Below are 21,403 nucleotides of genomic sequence, written 5' to 3'. Positions count from 1 at the left end.
AAGTCGGACGCTTAACCGACTGAGCCACCCCGGCACCCCATAAACATGGCATTTAAACTGACTTTAAAAGCACAAACTTTTCCTCTTTGTCAAAGATATTAAAGATATGAGAGTTCCTCAACAAGACTACAAAGGAGCATACACGGAACTGTTGGAAGCCAAACATACCGTAAGAATTTCAAAACCACAGCAATTATACAAATGGTGACTACAATCAAAAGATTAACATTTTTTACAGTTTTTCATCATTAGACCTGGGATTTCTAAGTTAAGTTTTATGTTTCCCGAGGCAGCGTCTCCAGTAAGGCTAGGAAAGCCACAAGCCGCCGGAGTCATACTGGAAATCATTTCACACCGTCCTCTCCGTGTCCAGGTCTGGAAACCGAACCCCAACAGGGTAAAGGGCCCGGCTACGGGCACGTGAAGAAGCACCATCACAACGAGGCACGGAGCCAAGGTCTCAGTGCTCTGAGGGCACTGTTCTTCCCACTGCCACGGCAGGGAGGTGGCAGATGGGCACCAACTTTGCCGGAAATACCTATGGGTCCCTACGAGCTTTGGTGGAGCACGTCCCACATCGTCACACCGGTGGTACGAACAGGAGCACGTTGCAAGGCTACAGACAGTCGTCAAGGGACAAGCCTGACACTGTGCCGGTCACGGTTTTCGAGCGCGCCCTCACTGAACGATGCCATCAACCTGGACTCCGCAGCCCCACGTAAATCACTGCCTGTTGTGGCCGAGCGGTAATGCTAACCAGCCAATTTAAAACCATTCCTGACCCAGAAACATGTAGTTAGAGATTTTGTGCCAGCTAAGAAACCACACAGTTTTTCATTCATGTGTACGGGATACTCTATATGGAATGCTAAATGCTCAAAACCACACTGGTTTTTGGGGTTACCTTTCTTGATTGCTCATTTTGGCATACATGGCTTTCACCAATTCCGGGCTTTTCAGAAAATGGTCTGTAATAATCAAGAACCTAAGAAAAAAGGAGGAAAAAGTGTGGTTACCAGAAACATAGTAAAATGGACATAGCCTTATCTCTCTATAGGCGTTTTATACACAAAAACATTTCTTTTTATTGAATTTTTGACTTGCTGCAATATTAAAATGTTTTAAGAGGTTCACAGGCGATTTTTCCATTAACAGCTAAAAGAAAATAAAAACCCTCAAAATAGGTTTCTCCAACTTTACCTCTGAAAAATGTACTGATATGATTCATTTATTCCACCGGAGGGAGGGGCCTACTCTGTATAGGTTTTATCTAAGTTTCATTTTCACAGTAACATGAAATTGACCTGTAAGTTCAGGTATAAACAGAAAACACATTAAACTGTTTTACTCAGAAGGTTAAGTGCTAAAATCAACCAGAGCAACGGGACATGTCATACATTTTATTTAAACATATGCCAACAGCCTGGTAAGGCACACGGGCTTGATTACCTCGTCCGTAAAAGCTCTCGAGTTACCAACAAAACATCCTCACTGTCAAGCAAACCACTCATCTAAACTCAGAGATCAACGTATGAAGACCCGGAGGCAAAGATTACCAGCGTCCTTCTTCAAAGTACCCCTGTGACAACTAAAAAGACTGTGTCGTATTATTAATTACTTCTGAATCGTATCTGCCAGAGGGCGTCTCCAGTCTTAGGAACTAAAGAGGATACTGTTTATAACCATGGTTATAGCAGTAAGGGTGACTGTGAAGCATTAAATATATTTATGGACATGGTTCATCTAACTCTTTAACCAAAAAGTTAACAGATGTGTTTCAGCATAACCAAATGATGCAGATTAACGACAACACGTCGTCACTCATAAAACACCAAAAGCTAAATAAGTATTCTATTTCTTCACAGCCTTCAAAATAACTGATTAACACTTTGATACGAAATATTTCTAGTAATAACGGATATATTCAAAATTCTCAGACAGTTTTCATACGAGGTTAAGTCCTCAAACTGCAACGGCAGAAACTGACGCATTTCAAGCCAGGTTCGCAGAAGTGATCGTAAAGCACGTTCATAATTGAGCTTTCTGGAGCTCAACACATTTTCCCAAGAACGTTCGTTCAAAGCGCAATGCTCCAAACGGCCAGGAGCTAGGTCAGAAGCCGTCTTCCCAAATGCTAACAGTGGAGAAAGATTCACACACAGAGAATGAGACAAAAATGTCTTAGGGGCAACACACACACACTTCATGGATCAGAGTAAAAACAAAGTTTATCTAACCAGAGGGCCAGGGCAGGACGTTCAGGAGGCCGGAGGAGAGCAGAGCATTTAAATTACCGGTGACAAAAAAGACTTGGAAAAACAGCATGGCAGTGCGCTCAGGGAACCACAGCCAGGAAAACACAATGAGGGTTTAAAGAGGGTTTCAGGGGGCGCCAGGGTGGCTCAGTCGGTTGAGTGTCCGACTTCGGCTCAGGTCATGATCTCGCGGTTTGTGGGTCCGAGCCCCGTGTCAGGCTCTGCGCTGACGGCTAACTCCATGACGACCATGCCCTCCTTTGAGACACTGGGCATGGCGCCCTTTCTTTTTTTGACCAATTTTATTGATCTTAAAGAAACAATCTTGCCTTGGTTAATTTTTTCTAGTGTGTTTCTGTTTTCTGGGTCACTGACTTTGGCCCCGATTTCTTACCGTTTGCTTTTTCCTGCTGCCTACTCGGGTTTTACTGTGCTCTTCTGTCTTCACAAAGTACAACCTAAGGTCACTGCTTTCAGACCTTTCTTCTTTTCTGGTAGAAACATTTAAAATTATAAATTGCCTTGCAAGCACTGCTTTAGCTTTATCCCACAAATCCTTAGACTTTCATTATCCTTCAGTTCAAAAGACTAACTTGCCCTGTGATTTCTCCTTTGACAAATCAATTATTTAGATGAGCTAATTGCCAAAAACTTGGAATATTTCTAGATATCATCTGATTATGGTTTTCTAATGTAAATTCACTGCGGTCAGAGACTCTGTCTCTGTCTGTTCTCAACCATTCTCATATATTTACTGAGACTTTACAGCCCAGACCAGGGTCTAGATTGGTGAACATGACATGTGCAGTTGAAAAGAAAGTAGACTTTCCAAGTTCTGAGATGATATCCTGCAACATCTCTCAGGGGAAGGTGCTTCTGAGTTCATCCATGTCCACACTGACATCCGTCCACTCCAGCGAACAGCTGAAAAGCGGGAGTGAACATCTCCAACTACCACTCCCAATTCCCAGCATAAAGGACTCACAATGTACCCTCCTACCTCAGACAACCATAAATGCAGGGAAAACACGACACTACAGTTTTTAGACAACCGACAAAAGACCCAAGTCAAGTAGGTTGTGGAAATGAAAGGCACTTTGGAGAATTTCTTCCTAAACAAATAAAATATTCTAATAAGCGTGTGATAAATGTGATTTCAGATCAGTATGTTTATGAAATCCTTACGCCCAACAGCAGACTGGGACACACTCGGTGGAGGAAGGAGTAAGTCTCCCACGGTGGAGTGGGTGCTGAACAGGTGGAAATGGGGCTGAAAAAGTTTCCAGGGACGTGGGGCGGTGAGGGCAAGGGCGATGGACGGGGACAGAGGAAAGACACGTCACAGTCACTGTGGCGCTCGGCAGCCGCGACCATCTACAGCGCCTAGAGCAGAAAGGAAAGCGGACCCGCACTTTCACCTTTACACCGAGAAGCGCGACCACAGCAAACAGCTAAACCTCAAAAGTGAGATGACACAACCCTGACGAAACCCTGAGTAGGGCAAAGACCTCTGCGTCCATCACCAAAAATCTATAGGACATAAAAAGACGGACAACTTCATCTACCAAGACATCAAACAAAATTTTTTAATGTTTATTTATTTTGAGGGAGGGGGCGTGAGTGGGAGAGAGGAGCAGAGAGAGGAAGAGGGGATCCCCGGCAGGCTCCACACTCGGCAAGGAGCCCAACGCGGGGCTCGATCCCACAACCGCGAGATCACGACCTGAGCCGAGATCAAGGGTCAGATGGTTAACCGACCGAGCCACCCGGGCGCCCCTCAAAAATTTTTACATAAAAAATGCCACACACAAAATCAAAAGACAAGGAAGTGAGACAAATATCTGCGTTTTATTTCATAGAAAAGACCACCTGCCCTAATTTAGAAAATATTCTTCAGCTACAGATAAGACCGACCTCCTAAAGGAAAAACAGGTCAAGAAAACAAGAACGAACATAAAAGAAAAATAGGCTCTTCAACATCTAAAACGGTGCTCAGCCTCGGAACAAGAAAAACAGAAGATAAAACTCTGTAACGACGCCACTTCAAACCTCGGCAAGATCGGCGCTCCCAACACTTTGAGAGCACACTCTGTTAGCACCGAGGTAGCAAACCGGGTCCTCTCAACGGCCAAGGCGAGTGTCCGTTGGTACAACAGCTATGAAGGACCTCTTGGCAGTATCTGTTAAAATATAAAAAGCACGTTTCCTTTGGCCTAGTAATTGCACCTATGAATTTATCGGACAGTCGTACTCGCCAACGTGCAACGCGACGTACGTACGAACGAGGCTACTCACCGCCACATTCTGTAGCTACGAAACGCGGGGGGCCTAGGTGTTCACCAGTAAGGGGCCGATGAAATAAATCGCGGTATAGTCGCACAACGGAAGACAAAAGAAAGTTCTTTATATACTTCTAGGGAAAGATCTCACAAGTCTACCATCTGGTTAGAAAAGCAGGAGACTCAACGGTGTGTCGAGGCCGAACGGGCGGCCCACCTGTTCAGGGGCCGGGGCCGGAGGAGCTATGAATGGAATGGAAGAATGAATCTCCCCCCAAGTTAAAAAGATCATTTAAGTATATCCTGGGAAATTCACCTCAAGTTGGTTTCTCCTTACTGCCCTACGGTGGTGCGACGCCACCTGGTGGCCCGGGCGGCTCAGCGTCCCAGGGAGAGGGCGGTGGCGGCGGACGAGTCCGGTCGGTCCCGTCTTACCAGGAGCTACTTCTGGGCAGGGAAAGCTCAGCCATTTCTCCAAAGCGACTTGACTAACAAATCTCTACGTCTCTCCCCAAACGGACACAGAAAAACAGAAACACAAGATGAGGTCACTTCACCTCCCTGTCGGGGCGACTCAGCGGCACAGCGCTCAGGTCACCTAAAATCTTGGTTACAAAGCACCACTACCGCGCAGAACTCACCGCCCCCTGCAGCGCGACTGCACCCGCCAAGCACGTCGCCCACGACATGCTGCCAGGGCGCCTCTCCTCTCCGCCAGGTGCCAACGCCGTGCCCTCTCCCGACCCGCGCTGCCCTCGGCCTGGAGTTTCTGCTCCCGCTCTCTGGAAGCCCCCCGTGCAGGCGAGCTCCCAGCCCCGGGCTTCCACGGCACCCTGCGCTCGGTCTTCTGGAACTTCCACGCTGGCCGCACCACAGGACGTCTCCGCTTAGGTGCACGGTGGGCGTCTCCAATCCCGCTCAGCCCGCACAGAACTCCCGATCTCCCCACCGCCGGCCGACAAGCCCAGACCCTGGCCGGCGCCCCTGCCTTTCTGCTCCCAACCTCACCCCACACCCCCAACCCGCATGAAGCCCCACGGGCTCTCCCTGCAGAGCACATTCAACCTGCGCGCTTCTCCTCACCCCCACGCCACCACCCTCAGCCAAGCCGCCTGCGCCCCCTGCCCGGACCTGGAGGCCACGGCTGCCCCCACTCTCCCCACCCCCTCCCCAACCCCCAGCTCAGCTTCCGCCCGGAGGCCAGAGGGAGCTTTTAAATCGCAGACCAGGTCGGTACAAATTCTGCTCAGAACTCTGCGAGCCCCTCCCATGGCACAGAGAGAAGGCCAACGACGTCTTCCCAGTTCACGAGGCCCAAAGCAACCGGCTTCCAGCCGCCCCTCGGGCTGTGTGTCCCGCCCAGGACTCTGAAACCACCCTGGGCCCTGTCCCACAACAGAGGCCTCTGCTGGGGCGCCTGGGGGGGGGGGGGCAGAAGGGATGGGGGGGAGGGGGAAGGGGGGTCTCCACACTCTGGGGACTCACTGCTCCACATGTCCCTCCCGACTGGCCTCCACCTTTACCACACAGGCTATCAAGCAGGCCGGTGACCCTGTTCTCAGCGCAGTGTCACTGCCTCAGGAGGGACTTCCCTGAACTCCCAATTCCAAAGCAGCACCCGGCCCCTCCAAGCCCCATTACCACACTGGAGGACTCTGCTGAAGAAATACTCCTCGTTTTTCTTCACAGTCTGTGCCCCGCACCAATCGTATTTAAATGATTACTAATAAGGGGCACCAGGGTGGCTCAGTCAGCTAAGCATCTGACTTCGGCTCACATCATGATCTCACGGTTCCGGAGTTCGAGCCCCAAGTCGGGCTCTGTGCTGACAGCTCGGAGCCTGGAGCCTGCTTCAGATTCTGTGTCTCCTTCTCTCTCTCTCTGCCCCTCCCTCTCTCTCTCGCTCTCTCTCAAAAATAAACAAACATTAAAAAAATTTTTTTAATAAAAAATAAGTTACTATGAATAAAACAGCAAATGCTACACCGTTTGCTCCGAGCCGAGCACCACTCGAAGGACAGCTTTGTAAACACAACTGGGTGTGTATCTTTTCTCAGGCATTTATCTGGCATCTTATGTACTTATTTGGGGGGGGTTTGTTCATTATCGGTCTCTCTCCCTAAAACATAATGTCTTCTTAATTTTGAACCTCCAGGGCCACAAACACTGCCTGGCACACATTAAAGACTCAATCAACGATCACTGACTTCATTAATCAGTTCCTGTTTGAAGTGAGCGTTTTAAGTTTCCTGAGTTTCCTACAAGCGTGCACAGGGCAGGAGGGGTCTCTAACTCCCAAGTTCTCCGAGAGAAAAGCAGGTCAGATCGCCGCACGGAGGGCAAATTATTCCTTGCGCGGAGCCCAAAGCCCCTTCTCCTGGGCACGGTGGACAGGCCTGCCAGCAGGGTCCTCACGGCAGACCCGAAGTCAGTCAGAGCAAAGCTGCTTCTGAGTATGTGCCAGTGCAAGCCAGGCCCCAGACTGGAGGTGGGGTACTATGGGCTCTCAGGTCAGTACATCAACCCAGGAGACGTTGATGAGCACCTAGAGACGCACAGATGGACTGTTCAGTTTTCAGAGTTTCTTTGCATTTTTGAGTTACCCAGGCAAGTACTGGGTGGCAACGAGGTCAAGGTCACACTCGCTGGGTCACCAGTCAAATGCAACACTATACGCTTTAACAGTCACCAGAATTAAATACCAGCTCGTTCGCTTTAACCAAATGTAATTAAAAAGGCAAAGCCATCAGAGCAAAGGACAAGAATGACATCTTCCCATGATGCTACATAAGAAGAGGCTGGAACGAGTACTGACACTGAGGCCTCAGAGCGACAGCAAGGGACACGGTGTTGTTAGCCAACAGTCCCCAAGGCAGACCAACCACCCCAGCGCCTGTGTTGTTTTTATTGTTACTTTTTTAAGTAGGTTGCATGCCCAGCGTGGAGCCCAATGAGAGGCTTTAACTCTCGATCCCAAGATCAAGACCTGAGCTGGGATCAAAAGCCAGACGCGTAAGCAACTGAGCCACCCAGGCGCCCCAATCCATATGCCTTTAAACACAGGGGACGTGAAGTTCAAAAGTGTGGAAGCGTCTGACCTAAATCAGCCCCGTCGTTTAAGAATGAAAGAAAGAGAGGCCCACAGAGGTTTAGTGTCCTGGGGAAGGTCCCTCAGTTACCTGAAAGTCAAGACAAGAGCTCCGTCTCTGACTTCCGGGGCTTCTCTGAAAATGCTCCCCTTTAGAGAGCTTGCCACTTGCTGAAGCAGCCCTTTGGGAGAGAAGTTTCAGGTGAACTTAGCATCTGGTTCTTTGTGTCACCTTCAGTTCAAAGTGACCAAGTGTAAAATTCCTCCATTCTTTTTTCCCGTTTTCTTTTGCGAAAGATTTTACCTTTTTTTTTTTTTTAATTTTTTTTTAACGTTTATTTATTTTTGAGACAGAGAGAGACAGAGCATGAACGGGGGAGGGTCAGAGAGAGAGGGAGACACAGAATCTGAAACAGGCTCCGGGCTCTGAGCTGTCAGCACAGAGCCCGATGTGGGGCTTGAACTCACACACTGAGAGATCATGACCCGAGCTGAAGTCGGATGCTCAACCGACTGAGCCACCCAGGCGCCCCAGCGAAAGATTTTACCTTTAAGTAACATCTGCACCCAACATGGGGCTCAAACCCACAACCCTGAGATCAAGAGTCTCACGCTCCACGGACTGAGCCAGCCACACGCCCCCTCCATTTTTTTTTCCCCACACAAGAAAGAGAAAACGTCTACTGGTGAGTGAAGACAGTGGCATCTGTACTTTAACGATTTCGAGGACAAGAATAACTGTCACTCACCTTCAACCTATGCAAAGGGCAGGAAAAAAGCATCCTGTGTGGACATCCATACAAACAACTGAATTCTCCGCTACCACGTTACGGCGTAACATCCAGCGTCCAATACTGATGGCAAATACGCAACAGAGCAACGAGAAGATGCCGACGGGAGGGCGACCTTTTCCTTGCACCTTGAAAGCGGTCACTGCGATGGCTGTCAATCACGCGTGTCTGTGTTAGTTCCTGAGATTGTGTTTCTAAACGTAATATATTCTCCATGCCAGCATGTCGCATCAAGTTACAAGTGCAATTCTCAACTTTCAACTTAGAATCCACTGCATGTACTTTCTCACCGAACGTCGGCTCGGGGGGAACCGAAGACAAAGACTTTTACAACAACGAGAGACCCAACCGTGGTCAATGCTTCCTAAGTTACAGATTTGACATCTCTGATTAAACTCTTCTGGAGAACAACCATCTCTGTAAATTCCGAAATTCTGTGGCAGTGTTGTGTGAGGGAGGTGGGTCCTTCTGATCCGAAACCTGAAACGCCACAAGGACATCTAGAGACTGTAAGTAAGGCTCCACTAACACTCCAGACGTCACGGAAGAGAACAAATGGTCTTGGGGAGGGTCAGAAATATCTTCTAGCAAAGGCAGGAGTTGGAGTAGAAAGGGCATCAGAGAAAGAGATTTATTTTACAAAAAGAGAAAACGAGAAATGCGATACTTTTGTTAAGTCCTGAACTGCACGCACAGACACACGAGCTGAACGCTCTCCCTCACGTGCACGAGGGTCCCAGGCCGGCTTCGCCTATTACTTTCTGTTTCTGGTGCCAAAACGGACTCATGCAGGCCAAGAGGCAAAACGCCTCCGCTTAATCTTGAAATTCATCACCGAAATGTGATTACAGAAAAGCTAACATTCACAAATCAAGCTGTCGACGTCAAAGCACTGACTACATATCTGCATCGTTTTCCATACTGGCTAAAAACCCAGATGCGTCAAGGTCCTTCTTTCCATCTCCTTTCTCTCGATCTTCCTCATTTATAAATGCTGTTAATAAGGTATGTGAACAATTACAAACAGATTAATTATTGTCTCCAGGACAGTGTTCCTACTCCACACAGAAAGTGCTAAAAGCCATCTCTAAGCATCAAGAAGCAGACATACAGGGGCACCTGGGTGGCTCAGTTGGTTAAGTGTCCAACTCTCCATCTTGGCTCGGGTCACGATCTCACGTTTGTGAGTTCAAGCCCCTCCTCGGGCTCCACACTGAGAGCGCGGGGCCTCCTTGGGATTCTCCCTCTCTCTCTCTGCCCCTCCCCTGCTTGCTCTCTCTCTCTCTCTCAAAATAAATGAATAAACTTAAAAAAAAAAAAAGACAAAGAGCAGTATGCCATTGACAAACGGAGTTATTGCTAAAGTTAAGGTTTTAGGGAAATTTTTTCAAACGAGATCCCTGTCTTATCCCCACTTCCACATAAGCACGAAGCACACAGTATCAAAGCCACACTTACAAAATATCTCAGGGACTGTGAAAACCTAGAAAATGCTTTCACACCGCACTAATTAAGCGAAGAATCTGACTTAACCAGGTTCTGGAAAAAGAACGCTACTCGTTTCTGAGGACAGGGAAATCCCACCCACAGTTGCTTCCTACAGCAATCTGGACAAAGCTTCCAAAGCTGGTATAGAAAGGAACTTTCTTCTCTTTGACAAGTAAGTAACATCTTCACTAAGGCAGAAAATCCCCCTAGAACACAAATAAGCTATAACCTCTGCAAAAGACAGCAGCCGGGATCTCCTAAGGCACCTTTACTGTAGGATTTAGAGGAGTCCAAACACCAAGACCCAACCCCTGGATTCATGCGGGGTCATCTCAGAGCAGGAAAACGTCCTTCACACCTACAAACAAAAGGAGCAAATATTTTTAGAAGGACATTATCCCAATAACTCAAACCGAGTAACGCCAGAGCCCTTGGCGCCCACGCTTCCCTGCGTCCCTGGTGTATCCAAACAAAGGACCCGGCTACTGAAACCTTGCATTTGTCCCTTTCCAAGAAAAGACACCAAACCCATGAATTCTAACACTGTTGTGTCTTGTACTCTTTGCCAACCATCCCATCGTGTTAGCAGGCGGGACGGAGAAGGGCGGATGCTCCCTAATTGTCAGAAATGGACGGGTTCATATTTAACGGTAAAAAGTAACAATGTTGTCGGAAGCCTCTGGATGCTGGGACAGCTCAGAGACTGCGTCTCATCTCACTGCACTTTGCAAGGAACACACTTTGCACAAACTGAAGGCCTGTGGCTGGCGCCCAGCAAGTCTGTCGGTGCCATTTCTCTAACATTTGCTTGTGTCTCTGGTCACATTCCGGGAATTCTCGCAGTATTTCAAACTTGTTTATTATTGTATTTGTTACGATGATCTGTGACCAGTGATTATCCTTCACTGGAAGCTCAGATGATGGTTAGCATTTTTCAGCAATAAAGTGTTTTTTAAGTAAAGTACATACACTGCTTTTTTAAGAGCTAATGCTATCGCACACTTCGTAAACTACCCTACGGTGTAAACACAACTTTTTTTTTTTAATGTTTGTTTATTTTTGAGAGACAGAGCGTGAGCAGGGGAGGGGCAGGGAGGAAGACACAGAATCCGAAGCAGGCTCCAGGCCCTGAGCTGTCAGCACAGAGCCCGACATGGAGCTCGAACCCATGAACCGCAAGATCATGACCTGAGCCAAAGTCGGATGCTTAACTGACTGAGCCACCCAGGTGCCCCAACACTGCTTTTATATGCACTGGGAAACCAAAAATTTCACTTGAGTCTTTTTACTCCAATACTCGCTTTACTGCAGTGGTCTGGAACCAGACCTGCAGCATCGCTGACAAAATACGGCTGTGTTTTGCGATCTCATTCTTCTCATTCTTGTTCAGCGAATGCGCAGCTCCTCTAACACAAATCAAAGTGTCGGCGCTGCGCCAGCGGAAGACATCAGTTACCACCGCCACTTTCCATCCTTCTTCCTGGCCGCTTCCATCTGGTGGCCCGTGAGAACGCTCACTTGAGCTACTCCGAAGCAGACTGCACCTTCTGCCCTGGACCCCTGCTGCCAGAAACCTGCCGATGGCCAAAACCCAGATCTAAGATACTTCACACACGAAACAGACTTCCACTGAAAACTGTGCTAAGAAAGCAGACTCTAAGGATTCATCCACCGTGCTCAATTATAAAACAACCCATATGGAGGAAGGTAATCTAAGTCAAGCACAGTATCCCAATATTTTCAGACACCAACTTGTGTTTGTGTGCAAACGGGTAATTCAAATACAAATGAATGCTGGGAAAACGAAATAATTTTTAAACGAGGCATAATTTCAGGAGGACGATAAAGTTCACACTGAAAGAGACCCAAATTGAGAAAGCGCCTCTGAAACGCAAGTGGCACAGGGACGCCTGGGGGGCTCAGTCGGTTGAGTGTCTGGCTTCAGCTCAGGCCACGGTGTCGCTGTTCATGAGGTCAAGCCCCATACCGGGCTCGCTGCTGTCGCACAGAAACCGCTTCAGACCCTCTGCCCTTTCTCTCTGCCCCTCCCCGGCTTGCACTCTCTCAAAATTAAATAAAAACATTAAAATAGTAAAAAACTTTTAAAAATAAATTTTAAAAAAATGCAAGCGGCACTACTGGCAGCTCCGGGCTCCCCCCACTTGGACACAAGCTGTGCCCCGAACTCACTGGCCGCTACGTGAAAACACACATAAAAATAGATCTTACGGAAAACGGAAGAACAGGACTGAAAGCAACAGGATTTTTGATGAATTCTACAACGATGAAAGGAAGGGCCAATTCCTCAAGACATAACAATTACAGACAGATATGTGCCTAACAACAGAGCCCAAAAATAAGGGACACAAAAACCGACTGGTCTGACTGGACAGACAGAATACAGTCCCCTTCCAGGAATGCGTGGAACAGGTGGACAGAAGACCATCAAGAAATAGAAGATGTGGGACGCGTGGGTGGCTCAGTCGGTTAAGCATTCGACATCAGTTCAGGTCATGATCTCGGGGTCTGTGAGTTCGAGCCCCGCGTCAGGCTCTGTGCGGACAGCTCGGAACCTGGAGCCCACTTCCAATTCTGTCTCTCTCTCTCTCTCTCTCTCTCCCTCTCTCTCTCTGCCCCTCCCCTGCTCACGTTGTTTGTCTCTCTCAAAAATAAACATAGAAAGAAAGAAAGAAAGAAAGAAAGAAAGAAAGAAAGAAAGAAAGAAAGAAAGAAAGGGAAAGAGAGAGGGAGAGAGAGAGAGAGAGAAGAAAGAAAGAAAGAAAGAAAGAAAGAAAGAAAGAAAGAAAGAAAGAAAAAGAGAGAGGGAGAGAGAGAGAGAAAAAGAAAGAAAGAAAGAAAGAAAGAAAGAAAGAAAGAAAGAAAGAAAGAAAGAAAGAAAGAAAGAAAGAACCAAAGACAGAAAGAAGGAAGGAAAGAAAGAAAAAGAAAGACAAACAGAGGTTCAACAGGCGTCTAGACAGCACCCCCACCAAACCCAAATCCACAGCACATGGGACAGTCTGCATGACAGACCAGGTGCTCGGCCATAAAACACACCTCAGCATATTTAAAAATGAAAAACGGGGGGCACCTGGGTGGCTCAGTCGGTTAAGTACCCAACTTCAGCTCAGGTCACGATCTCACAGTTCATGGATTCGAGCCCCGCGTGGGGCCCTGTGCTGACAGCTCAGAGCCTGGAGCCGGCTTCAGATTCTGTGTCTCCCCCCCCTCCCCGCCCCTCCCCTGCTTGCTCTGTCTCTGTCTCTCAAGAACAAACAAAAATGTAAATTAAAAAAAAAAAACTTAACTGAAGAAATTAATAAGGCCTAAATAAATGGAAAGATACCTCTATACATGGACTGGAAAACTTAGTCTAGTTAAAATGGCAACATTCCTCAAGCTGATCTACAGATCCATGTTATCTCTACCAAAACTCTAGCTGCTTTTCCAAACAAGCTGAAAAGCTGACCCCAAAATTAATATATAACACAAGGGACCCAGAACAGCCCAAAAAATCTTGAATAAGATGAACAAAGTTGGAAGACTTAGAGTTTTCTGATTCAAAACTTACACAAAGCTACCGTAATCGAGATAGTGAGGTACTGGCTTAAAAGAGAAAGCAGAAAGCAGGAAACAAGAACAAAACCTACAAAAACCCTGATCAGAGCCTCAGGGAGCTCCGGGGCAACAACAGAAGACTAGGGCGTCATCGGGGAGCAGGGACTGCTCTGGCCGCCTCCCTCCCACGCGTGCACACAGGCCAAGCGGACAAAAGCCCAACACCCTGTGATCCTCCCACAACTCAGGGACGGACGGCAGGCCTGATGCTTCGGAGGCTGTCAGGGACGGTCAGATGAGGGGCCGTCCTGACGAGATATGGGCGGTCTGCCCAGCCCCTCAGAATATAAAACCGCTTCAAGCAACGTGGCATCCCGTTGGGATGACAACGGTCGTCCCAGTCATCCGGCCCCTTTTCAGCACGTGGGACGATGGGACTCACGGCTTCTCCTTTTCCTTGTCCACAGGATAACAAACCGTCTAAAACTAACAGTGGCTTCTTGAGTCTTAAAGGATCACAGTCAGACTCAGCCGTGGCCTGATGTGGAGTCCCCACAAGAGAGCGGAGAGATCACGGGGCCAAAAAAGTGTTCAAACAAATAATGGCCGGAAACTCTCCAAATCTGGCAACATAAACCTACAGATTCGAGAAGTCGAGGGAACCAAAGAAGACATACTCAAAGAAATCCACATCAAGACATCATAATTAGGCTCCTGAAAAGTCAAAGAAAAATCTTAAAAGCGACTGGAGGGAGATGAGGCGTTATGTACGGGGCCAGGGGATGGACGGACACTACAATTTGGACGACAATGGATGTCTCGGTGGAACACAAGCCGCGAGACACGTTATCGACGTCCGATCCGTAACGAACCATCAGGCGCAGCCACGGCGGTGTGACCCGGACGACCCCAGAGGGCTGCGTGTTCTCAGGCTGCGCCCCGGGCCTCACCGCCTCCCAGGACCCCCGACTCGCCCGTCACCCCACCTTCCCCAGCCTCCAGGTGCTGCCCAGACGCTTTTCTCATTTTGTCCGTATCGTTTAGCGTCAACTTGCTGTTCAGCTACCGGAATTCAAACTCTGGTTCGCTCTGCAAGGAAAGGGATCCGCTCGGATGTTCTTAAGCAATCAGACTGCCAGCGAGGGACTTACGGCCATTCCGACTCGGGCTGCCTCTGGTGAGCTTCGACGACGTCAATCGCGATGTTCAGATTCTCTTCCAGTTCTTTCATTCTCTCAGAGTTCAGGGAGGTGAACAAAATCATTGACGAGTAGGCAACAATTTTCTTGTCTGGATGATTTAAGCAAGACCTTCCAGAGAAAGACATGAGGGCATTAGCCCCCTTGAGCAATATGGCAAAATACGGATTCTGACAAACAACAATCACCCAATTAACAAACGCAGTGCATCTGACGTTTCTGAGGATTCAACAAAGAATGACAACGTTTTGAAACAAGTACCTTATCTACTGGAAAAAGAGCAATCTAAAATGAGTCGTGACACACTGTAGCCAAAATTAAAGATGCAGCGGACTTTAGGACTTGAAAGCAAAAAGCAAACACCACCCGATTAAAAGAAAAGATAAATGATGACATCTATAAAACGTGAAAATGTTCACTCTTGTTAGAAAAAAGAAACCAAAAGGTAAAACGTGAGGCCCCGTTAACCACGGGCACTCCTTTCAGCATCACGAGAGTCAGAGGGTTTACGGGAACGGTGGAAAGACCTGGTGGAGCCAGGAGCGTCAGGGTGAGTCCTGCCTCGTCACCTCTCAGCTACGCCATCTTAGTTAGGAAGGTCACTGAGTTACCCACGGCCAATTACGCCCTGGGTTGCGCACTACGGCAGGATTTTTTTTTTCCAGTTCCACTTCATCACACTCTCCTGGAGGAGGTGTTATCCATACATTACAGACAGCGACTGTGTGGACTCTAGCCGCCCAAGTACACAAAGCCAGTACCTCTCAGAGACGGAACTCAAATTTGGTTACGTTTGTCTCACAAACGCGTGCAGAGTGCAAATTACCTCTTCCAGTGTGTTTTTTGATATAAAAATGGACTACGACGACCTCCCTGGCCTATCTCACGGCGCTTCCGTGAGGATCAGATTTGACACCGTAAGGAACACCACCGCGTAACCTGTCGCGGCTTCTCTGCCTTGTTCAGGGGCCTCTCTTCTGGGTTTCTGTGACACTCGGATTTACTCGAACTGTGTCCGTCTTACACTACAGTGTGCTCACCTGTTCCTTTATCTCCCCCAAAGCATGGGCTTTTGGGGAATAATAAATAGCTCTAAATTACCCAAATTCCACTCACCTAGCTCAGAACCTCACAGATACTAGGTGTTCAAAATGTTTTAAAGGAAGGAATTCTCAAGAATGAGTAATTTCTATTTCTGTAGCTCGAATTCCACAATTCTTTCCTTCCACCTAAGCTCAATTATCGTGAATCATAAAGATTTGGTGCCTTCAACTCTCATTATTTGGAGGAATTTGAGAGCCAGTCATCGACTCAAGTGAGCTAGGGATCACATTCGAGTTTATGTGATCCTGACATCATACTTTACACGGAAGCCCAGAAAACCGACACGACCGGGGAAGGCAGCAGGGCGTTTAGGCAGCAGAGCACCGCCTTTGGACCCGGAGAGCAGCTCTGCCCTTGACCAGCGGTGAGCGTCGGTTCCTCACCCCGCCCCGCACGGCCGCTCACAGGACAGGAATCGCCCGCACAGAATACCCAACCGGGACAGAGAAACAGCCACTGCTCAGCCGCCTTACTGCTGCCACGACCACGGACACCCCTCGTGGGCCACGGAGCCTGGACTAGAAGCCAGGCCTCCCACTCTGAGACAGTGCTTCCTACTGCCTACCGTGCCTCCGTTACCCACTCACCTTCTATCCCGGTGCTTCACTTTGTGTGAACTAACAGAAGTTGGTCAAAACAAAGTACCAAATCACCAGGAAAAGCACCGTGAACCAACCTAGACAAACGGACTGGCTGTGCCCATCTTAGCGCTCTCCAGATCTACCCAGACAGCCTTGTGCTGGGCACATAACAAGTGCTCGATGGATAAATAATGACCAATTCACTGCCCATACTCCAGCGTTTTATGGCTTTTTTTTCTTATGAATGTGTTTTCCTACAAATCACAGTGAACTTAACAGTATTTCTTACTTTAATCAAAACTCTTATTTTCTTAAAAAAAAAAAAAAGCCGACATACAATCAAGGGCATAAATCTTGAGTGTACAGCCCAATAAATGATTAGATGTGGATATAACTCCGCAACTACCACGCAGGTCAAGACACGGAACACTCCCAGAACCCCAGGAGACTCCCTCGTGCCCTCTCCCGGCTGGTGCCGATCCTGCCCCCGCCCCCCACGACCAAGCGCCATCCTCAACTCTCTGACCAAGGGCTAGTTTTCCCTGTTTTTGAACTTCACCTAAATGGAATGATATAACCAGTCTTTCCAGAATGAGAGAAACTTTTATCAATATACTCACAGAAAGAGTTCTGGGAAAGCGTGCACCCACACGACAGACTGCGAATCTTCATTCCGCGAGGCGATGTTGCCTAGAAACTGCAGGCCACAGCGAAATGCTGACGATTTATAAAAATAAGAAAGATACAATTTAGAAACTTGTTAACACACCAAATAAACATATCTTAATAGAAACCATTCCACGTCATTAAGCGGGAAGTTTCTGTTAACTTCTTTTAACTACATAAGTCTCTCACCGCAATGAAACTTTGGGCATGACGTTAATATTAAAACGCCTTACCAAAACAACGTGCTCCGTACAAACTGAATTAACTTCTTTAAAAAACTGTAAATGTCAACACAGTATACCTCTAATTTACATTAACTATCACTGGACCTCGTGCTCCAATTAAGAGAGTTACTCTTTGACCGGATTTTTAAAAATCTAACTTAATGCTACTTAAAACAAAACATCTAGAACATAATACGATAGAAATATTAAAAGTTAAAGAGTAGCAAAAAGATGTATTAGGCAAATACCAGCTAAACAGGAAGTCATAGACCCCTTAAAATGAGACGTAACAAACATTAAGGCAAACAAGCATTATCATTTCAGGGGCGCCGGGCTGGCTCGGTCGGTGGAGCACACAACTCTTAGTCTCAAGGCTGCGAGTGTGAGCCCCATGTTGGGTGTGGAGATTGCTAAAGAAAAGAAATAAACTTCAAAAAAAAAAAAAAAAAGATTTCAGAATGACAATTCACCAAAAAGATAATTACAAGTTGTAATCATAACATGGCCTCAAATATATATATACATATACACACATATATATATAATTAGAAGAAAAATTGACAAAACTACAGAAGAAAGAAAAAAACCCACAATTAAACTCTGCAGTAGTAACACAACTTTCGTGGTGACTTATAAAACAAGCAGACAAAAAACTAGTGTCTGTAAAAGATTTTACCAGCATTTAGTAACAACCTAGTTGACACATTCAGAACGTTTCACCAAATAAAACTAGAGCATATTGGACAACATCCACAACACTGACAACACGCAGTGCTGGCACGGATGTGAGCGACAGGGACGCTCACGCACGGCTGGTAGGGACGCAGAATGGTACAGCCACTGTGAAGGACAGTTCAGTCCCGCGGCTTCTTACAAAACTACGCACGCGCTTACCATACAATCCAACGATCGCAACCCTTGGTCTCTACCCAAAGTAACCGAAAACTTATGTCCACACAAAACCCTGCACATTAATGTTTACGGCAGCTTCGCTCATAATTGCCAAATGAAATTATGAAAGCAACCACGACGTCCTTCCGTACATGACCAGATAAATGAACCGCAGTCCGTGCAGACAAGGAAACGTTACTCAGCACTAAAAAGACACGAGCTATCAAACCATGAACACACATGGAGGAAACTTCCATACAATCACCAAGTGAAAAGGCCACACACCGTATGATCCCAACTGTGACGTTCTGGAAAAAGCGAAACTATGGACACAGTAAAAAGATCTGTGGTCGCCCAGGATCAGGGCAGGGACAATGAACAGGCAGAGCACAGAGGACTTTCAGGCAGTGAAACTATTCTGCATGATTATATCACGGTGAATACACATCACTGCACATACTTTTGTCCAAACCCATGAAATGTAAAACACCAAGAACGAACCATGATGTAAACTACGGACTTTGGGTGATAACAACGTAACAAATGCATTACAGATGACCCTTGAACATGGGGTGGGGGGGGGGGTGGGTAGGGGAACTGATCCCCACACGGCCGAAAATCCACAGATGACCTCTGACTCCCCTAAAACTTAACTATGAATAAATAACCTACTGCTAACCAGAAGATTTATCAATGACATAAACAGCTGATTAACACATATCTTGTACGTTGTTTCATACGCTATATTCTTACAATAAAGAAAGCTAGAGAAAAGAAAATACTAAGAAATTGACGGGGAAGAGACAATACATTCACAGCACTGCTGTGTAAAAGTCCATCTGCGAATGTGAGGAGCCGTGCATTCAAGCTTATTGCTCAGATCAGCTGTCACGATGGCGCCACACGTTAAACGCGAGGGAGGCTGTGCAGGTGCAGGGGCAGAAGACACACGAGAAATCTCTGAACCTTCTCAATTTTGCTGTGAACCAAAAACTGCTCTAAAAAATAGTCTGTTAAAGGAAAGAGTAACAGGAGAACACAACTGTGTAGCGGCCACAAACACAGACCTGTGTGCAACTCCCAACGTAGCGTGAATGTGTGCAAGGCACGTGACCTCTGCGAGATCCAAGATCCCCCCCAGTAACGTGGACAGTCCCTGTTCTGTCGGTCATAAGGATGACACGGGAACCTGCTAACACAGTTGAACGTGCGGGAGAGGACGCAGAAAAGGCTCACCTGGCCACCCTCTTTACTGGCACAATACGGACTTGATAAAGTACTGGTTTAAAATGTCAGGTTTCCGGGGTGCCTGGGTGGCGCAGTCGGTTAAGCGTCCGACTTCAGCCAGGTCACGATCTCGCAGTCCGTGAGTTCGAGCCCCGTGTCAGGCTCTGGGCTGATGGCTCAGAGCCTGGAGCCTGTTTCCGATTCTGTGTCTCCCTCTCTCTCTGCCCCTCTCCTGTTCATGCTCTCTCTCTGTCCCAAAAATAAATAAACGTTGAAAAAAAAAATTAAATAAATAAATAAATAAATAAATAAATAAATAAATAAATAAAAAATAAAATGTCAGGTTTCCAAATGTTCCATGAAAACATGTGTTTGTTCCTGCGGTCGGAGACTCTAAACAGACACCCTGAGCGCTTACTATATACGCACTCGCTTATCACAACGCTTACTGTACGACCGTATGGAGAACCCTACTGCCGAGACAGGTGCTTTTATCCTCGTTACAGAGCACAGGAGACCAAGACCCACGGCGGTTATAAGGAATCTGACCCAAGTCACACAATTACAAGGTATCGTAATTCCGGATTTATTCCTGTGACCGTATCAACCCAATACGGTTGTCTCGTGCTTACCCGAGCACCCACTTGCTTATACGTGAAACTGATTTGTGAAAAGGAAAAACGGGTTTCAGCCGCAGAGTGTACGGTCTTCCCAAGGACATACCGCCAAGCACTTCACCGCGTGCCGGAGAAAAAGACGAGTCTCCGCGCACTTTTAAAGACTGCCATACAGACAGTGCTCGCTTCCTACGTGGCAATTACACCTACGTGCGAGTATTTGGGGGAAATTAGTCCCCAAAATGATCGGAAAGTCACCAGGTTTAGAACAAGAAAACAGACCCCTAAATAACCTGTGGGGACAGAAAAGAAATCACTACGGAAATACAATATTTCAAACCAAATGTTAACAAAAATACCTCAAACCAAAGCTTCGCGATGCAGCTAACATAGTACAGGAAGGAAAACCTTTTTAAAGCTTTAAAATGCGTATTTTGGGGAAGAATGACAAAAATCAATGAATACCTGCTTCGAGAAATTACAAAAACAATAAAAATATCCCAAAACAGGGAAGGAAGAAAATAAAGATTAAGAGCAAGAAATTATTAAAACGGACAGCAGTCATAAAAAGAGGGTATCAGGAAATGGAAAACGTGACTCTTCAGAAAGCACCATACAGACCAACCTTTGGAAAAACGGGTCAAAATGGAGGAAAGGCACAAAGGACGCCGACGTTACACGTTCAGAAATGACAGAGGCGAGGCTGCCAAAAGAGAAAGTCAGAAGATAGCACAAATAACATGAGGCCACACTGTTTGCAAACTTCAGTTAAATGAACAAAACCCTCGAGCACAGCTAACGCAAACTGTCTCTGTAAAACATCCAGGGAATGCCCGCCGAGCGCGACGGCCACGGAGGGAACTGAAGCGGCAGTCACGTTTTCCCACAAAGACACCTACGCCCAGACGGCTTTCCCGCCAGCTCACACTCAAGGGAGGAAGACTTCCAACTTACACAACCCTTCCAAAGAACGGGAAGAGAGAGAGCAGACCCTCAAACCAAGCCGGTGCGGCCAGCCTCACCGGGACCGATATCCAAGCTGAACACGCACGCTATGAAAAGGGAAGAGAACAGAAGGTAAAAATGCAAAACCCGTGCTTCAGGAGGAATCTCGTACTAGAGAGGAAGCTGCACTCACACCGGCACCGCAAACTGCTCTACCCTTCCGGAGTCAAACTTTGTAAGCGACCACATCAACCTACAAAGGACAAACCGATCCGATCATCCCGAAGACTGCAGAAGACGTAGTTGGTGAAATTCGACACCCGTTCATAATTTTATTTTATTTTTTATTTTTTAAATTTTTTTTTAAATTTTTTTTTCAATGTTTTTATTTATTTTTGGGACAGAGAGAGACAGAGCATGAACGGGGGAGGGGCAGAGAGAGAGAGAGACACAGAAACGGAAACAGGCTCCAGGCTCCGAGCCATCAGCC

The 21,403-nt window shown here is 47.1% G+C and overlaps 1 protein-coding gene across 5 annotated transcripts in view; it reads right to left on the bottom strand.

The window, feature by feature from the left end:
- Positions 1-21,403, bottom strand: part of ATXN10 (ataxin 10) — a 168,055-nt gene that overhangs the window by 110,467 nt on the left and 36,185 nt on the right. For 3 of the 5 annotated variants that reach the window (XM_045062512.1, XM_045062515.1, XM_023257622.2), the window contains exons 4-6: positions 16,964-17,060; positions 14,611-14,769; positions 905-985 (exon numbers count right to left, since the gene is read on the bottom strand). In XM_045062512.1, the coding sequence (XP_044918447.1) occupies positions 905-985; positions 14,611-14,769; positions 16,964-17,060 (337 nt within the window). The remainder of the gene's footprint in view (positions 1-904; positions 986-14,610; positions 14,770-16,963; positions 17,061-21,403) is intronic. The other 2 variants (XM_045062513.1, XM_045062514.1) reach the window with 2 other exon arrangements.

This window comes from Felis catus, chromosome B4 (assembly GCF_018350175.1).
Source record: "Felis catus isolate Fca126 chromosome B4, F.catus_Fca126_mat1.0, whole genome shotgun sequence".
Classification (NCBI taxonomy): Eukaryota; Metazoa; Chordata; class Mammalia; order Carnivora; family Felidae; genus Felis; species Felis catus.
Note: the sequence above shows the minus strand (reverse complement) of the source record. Positions and strands in the feature narration are given on the sequence as shown.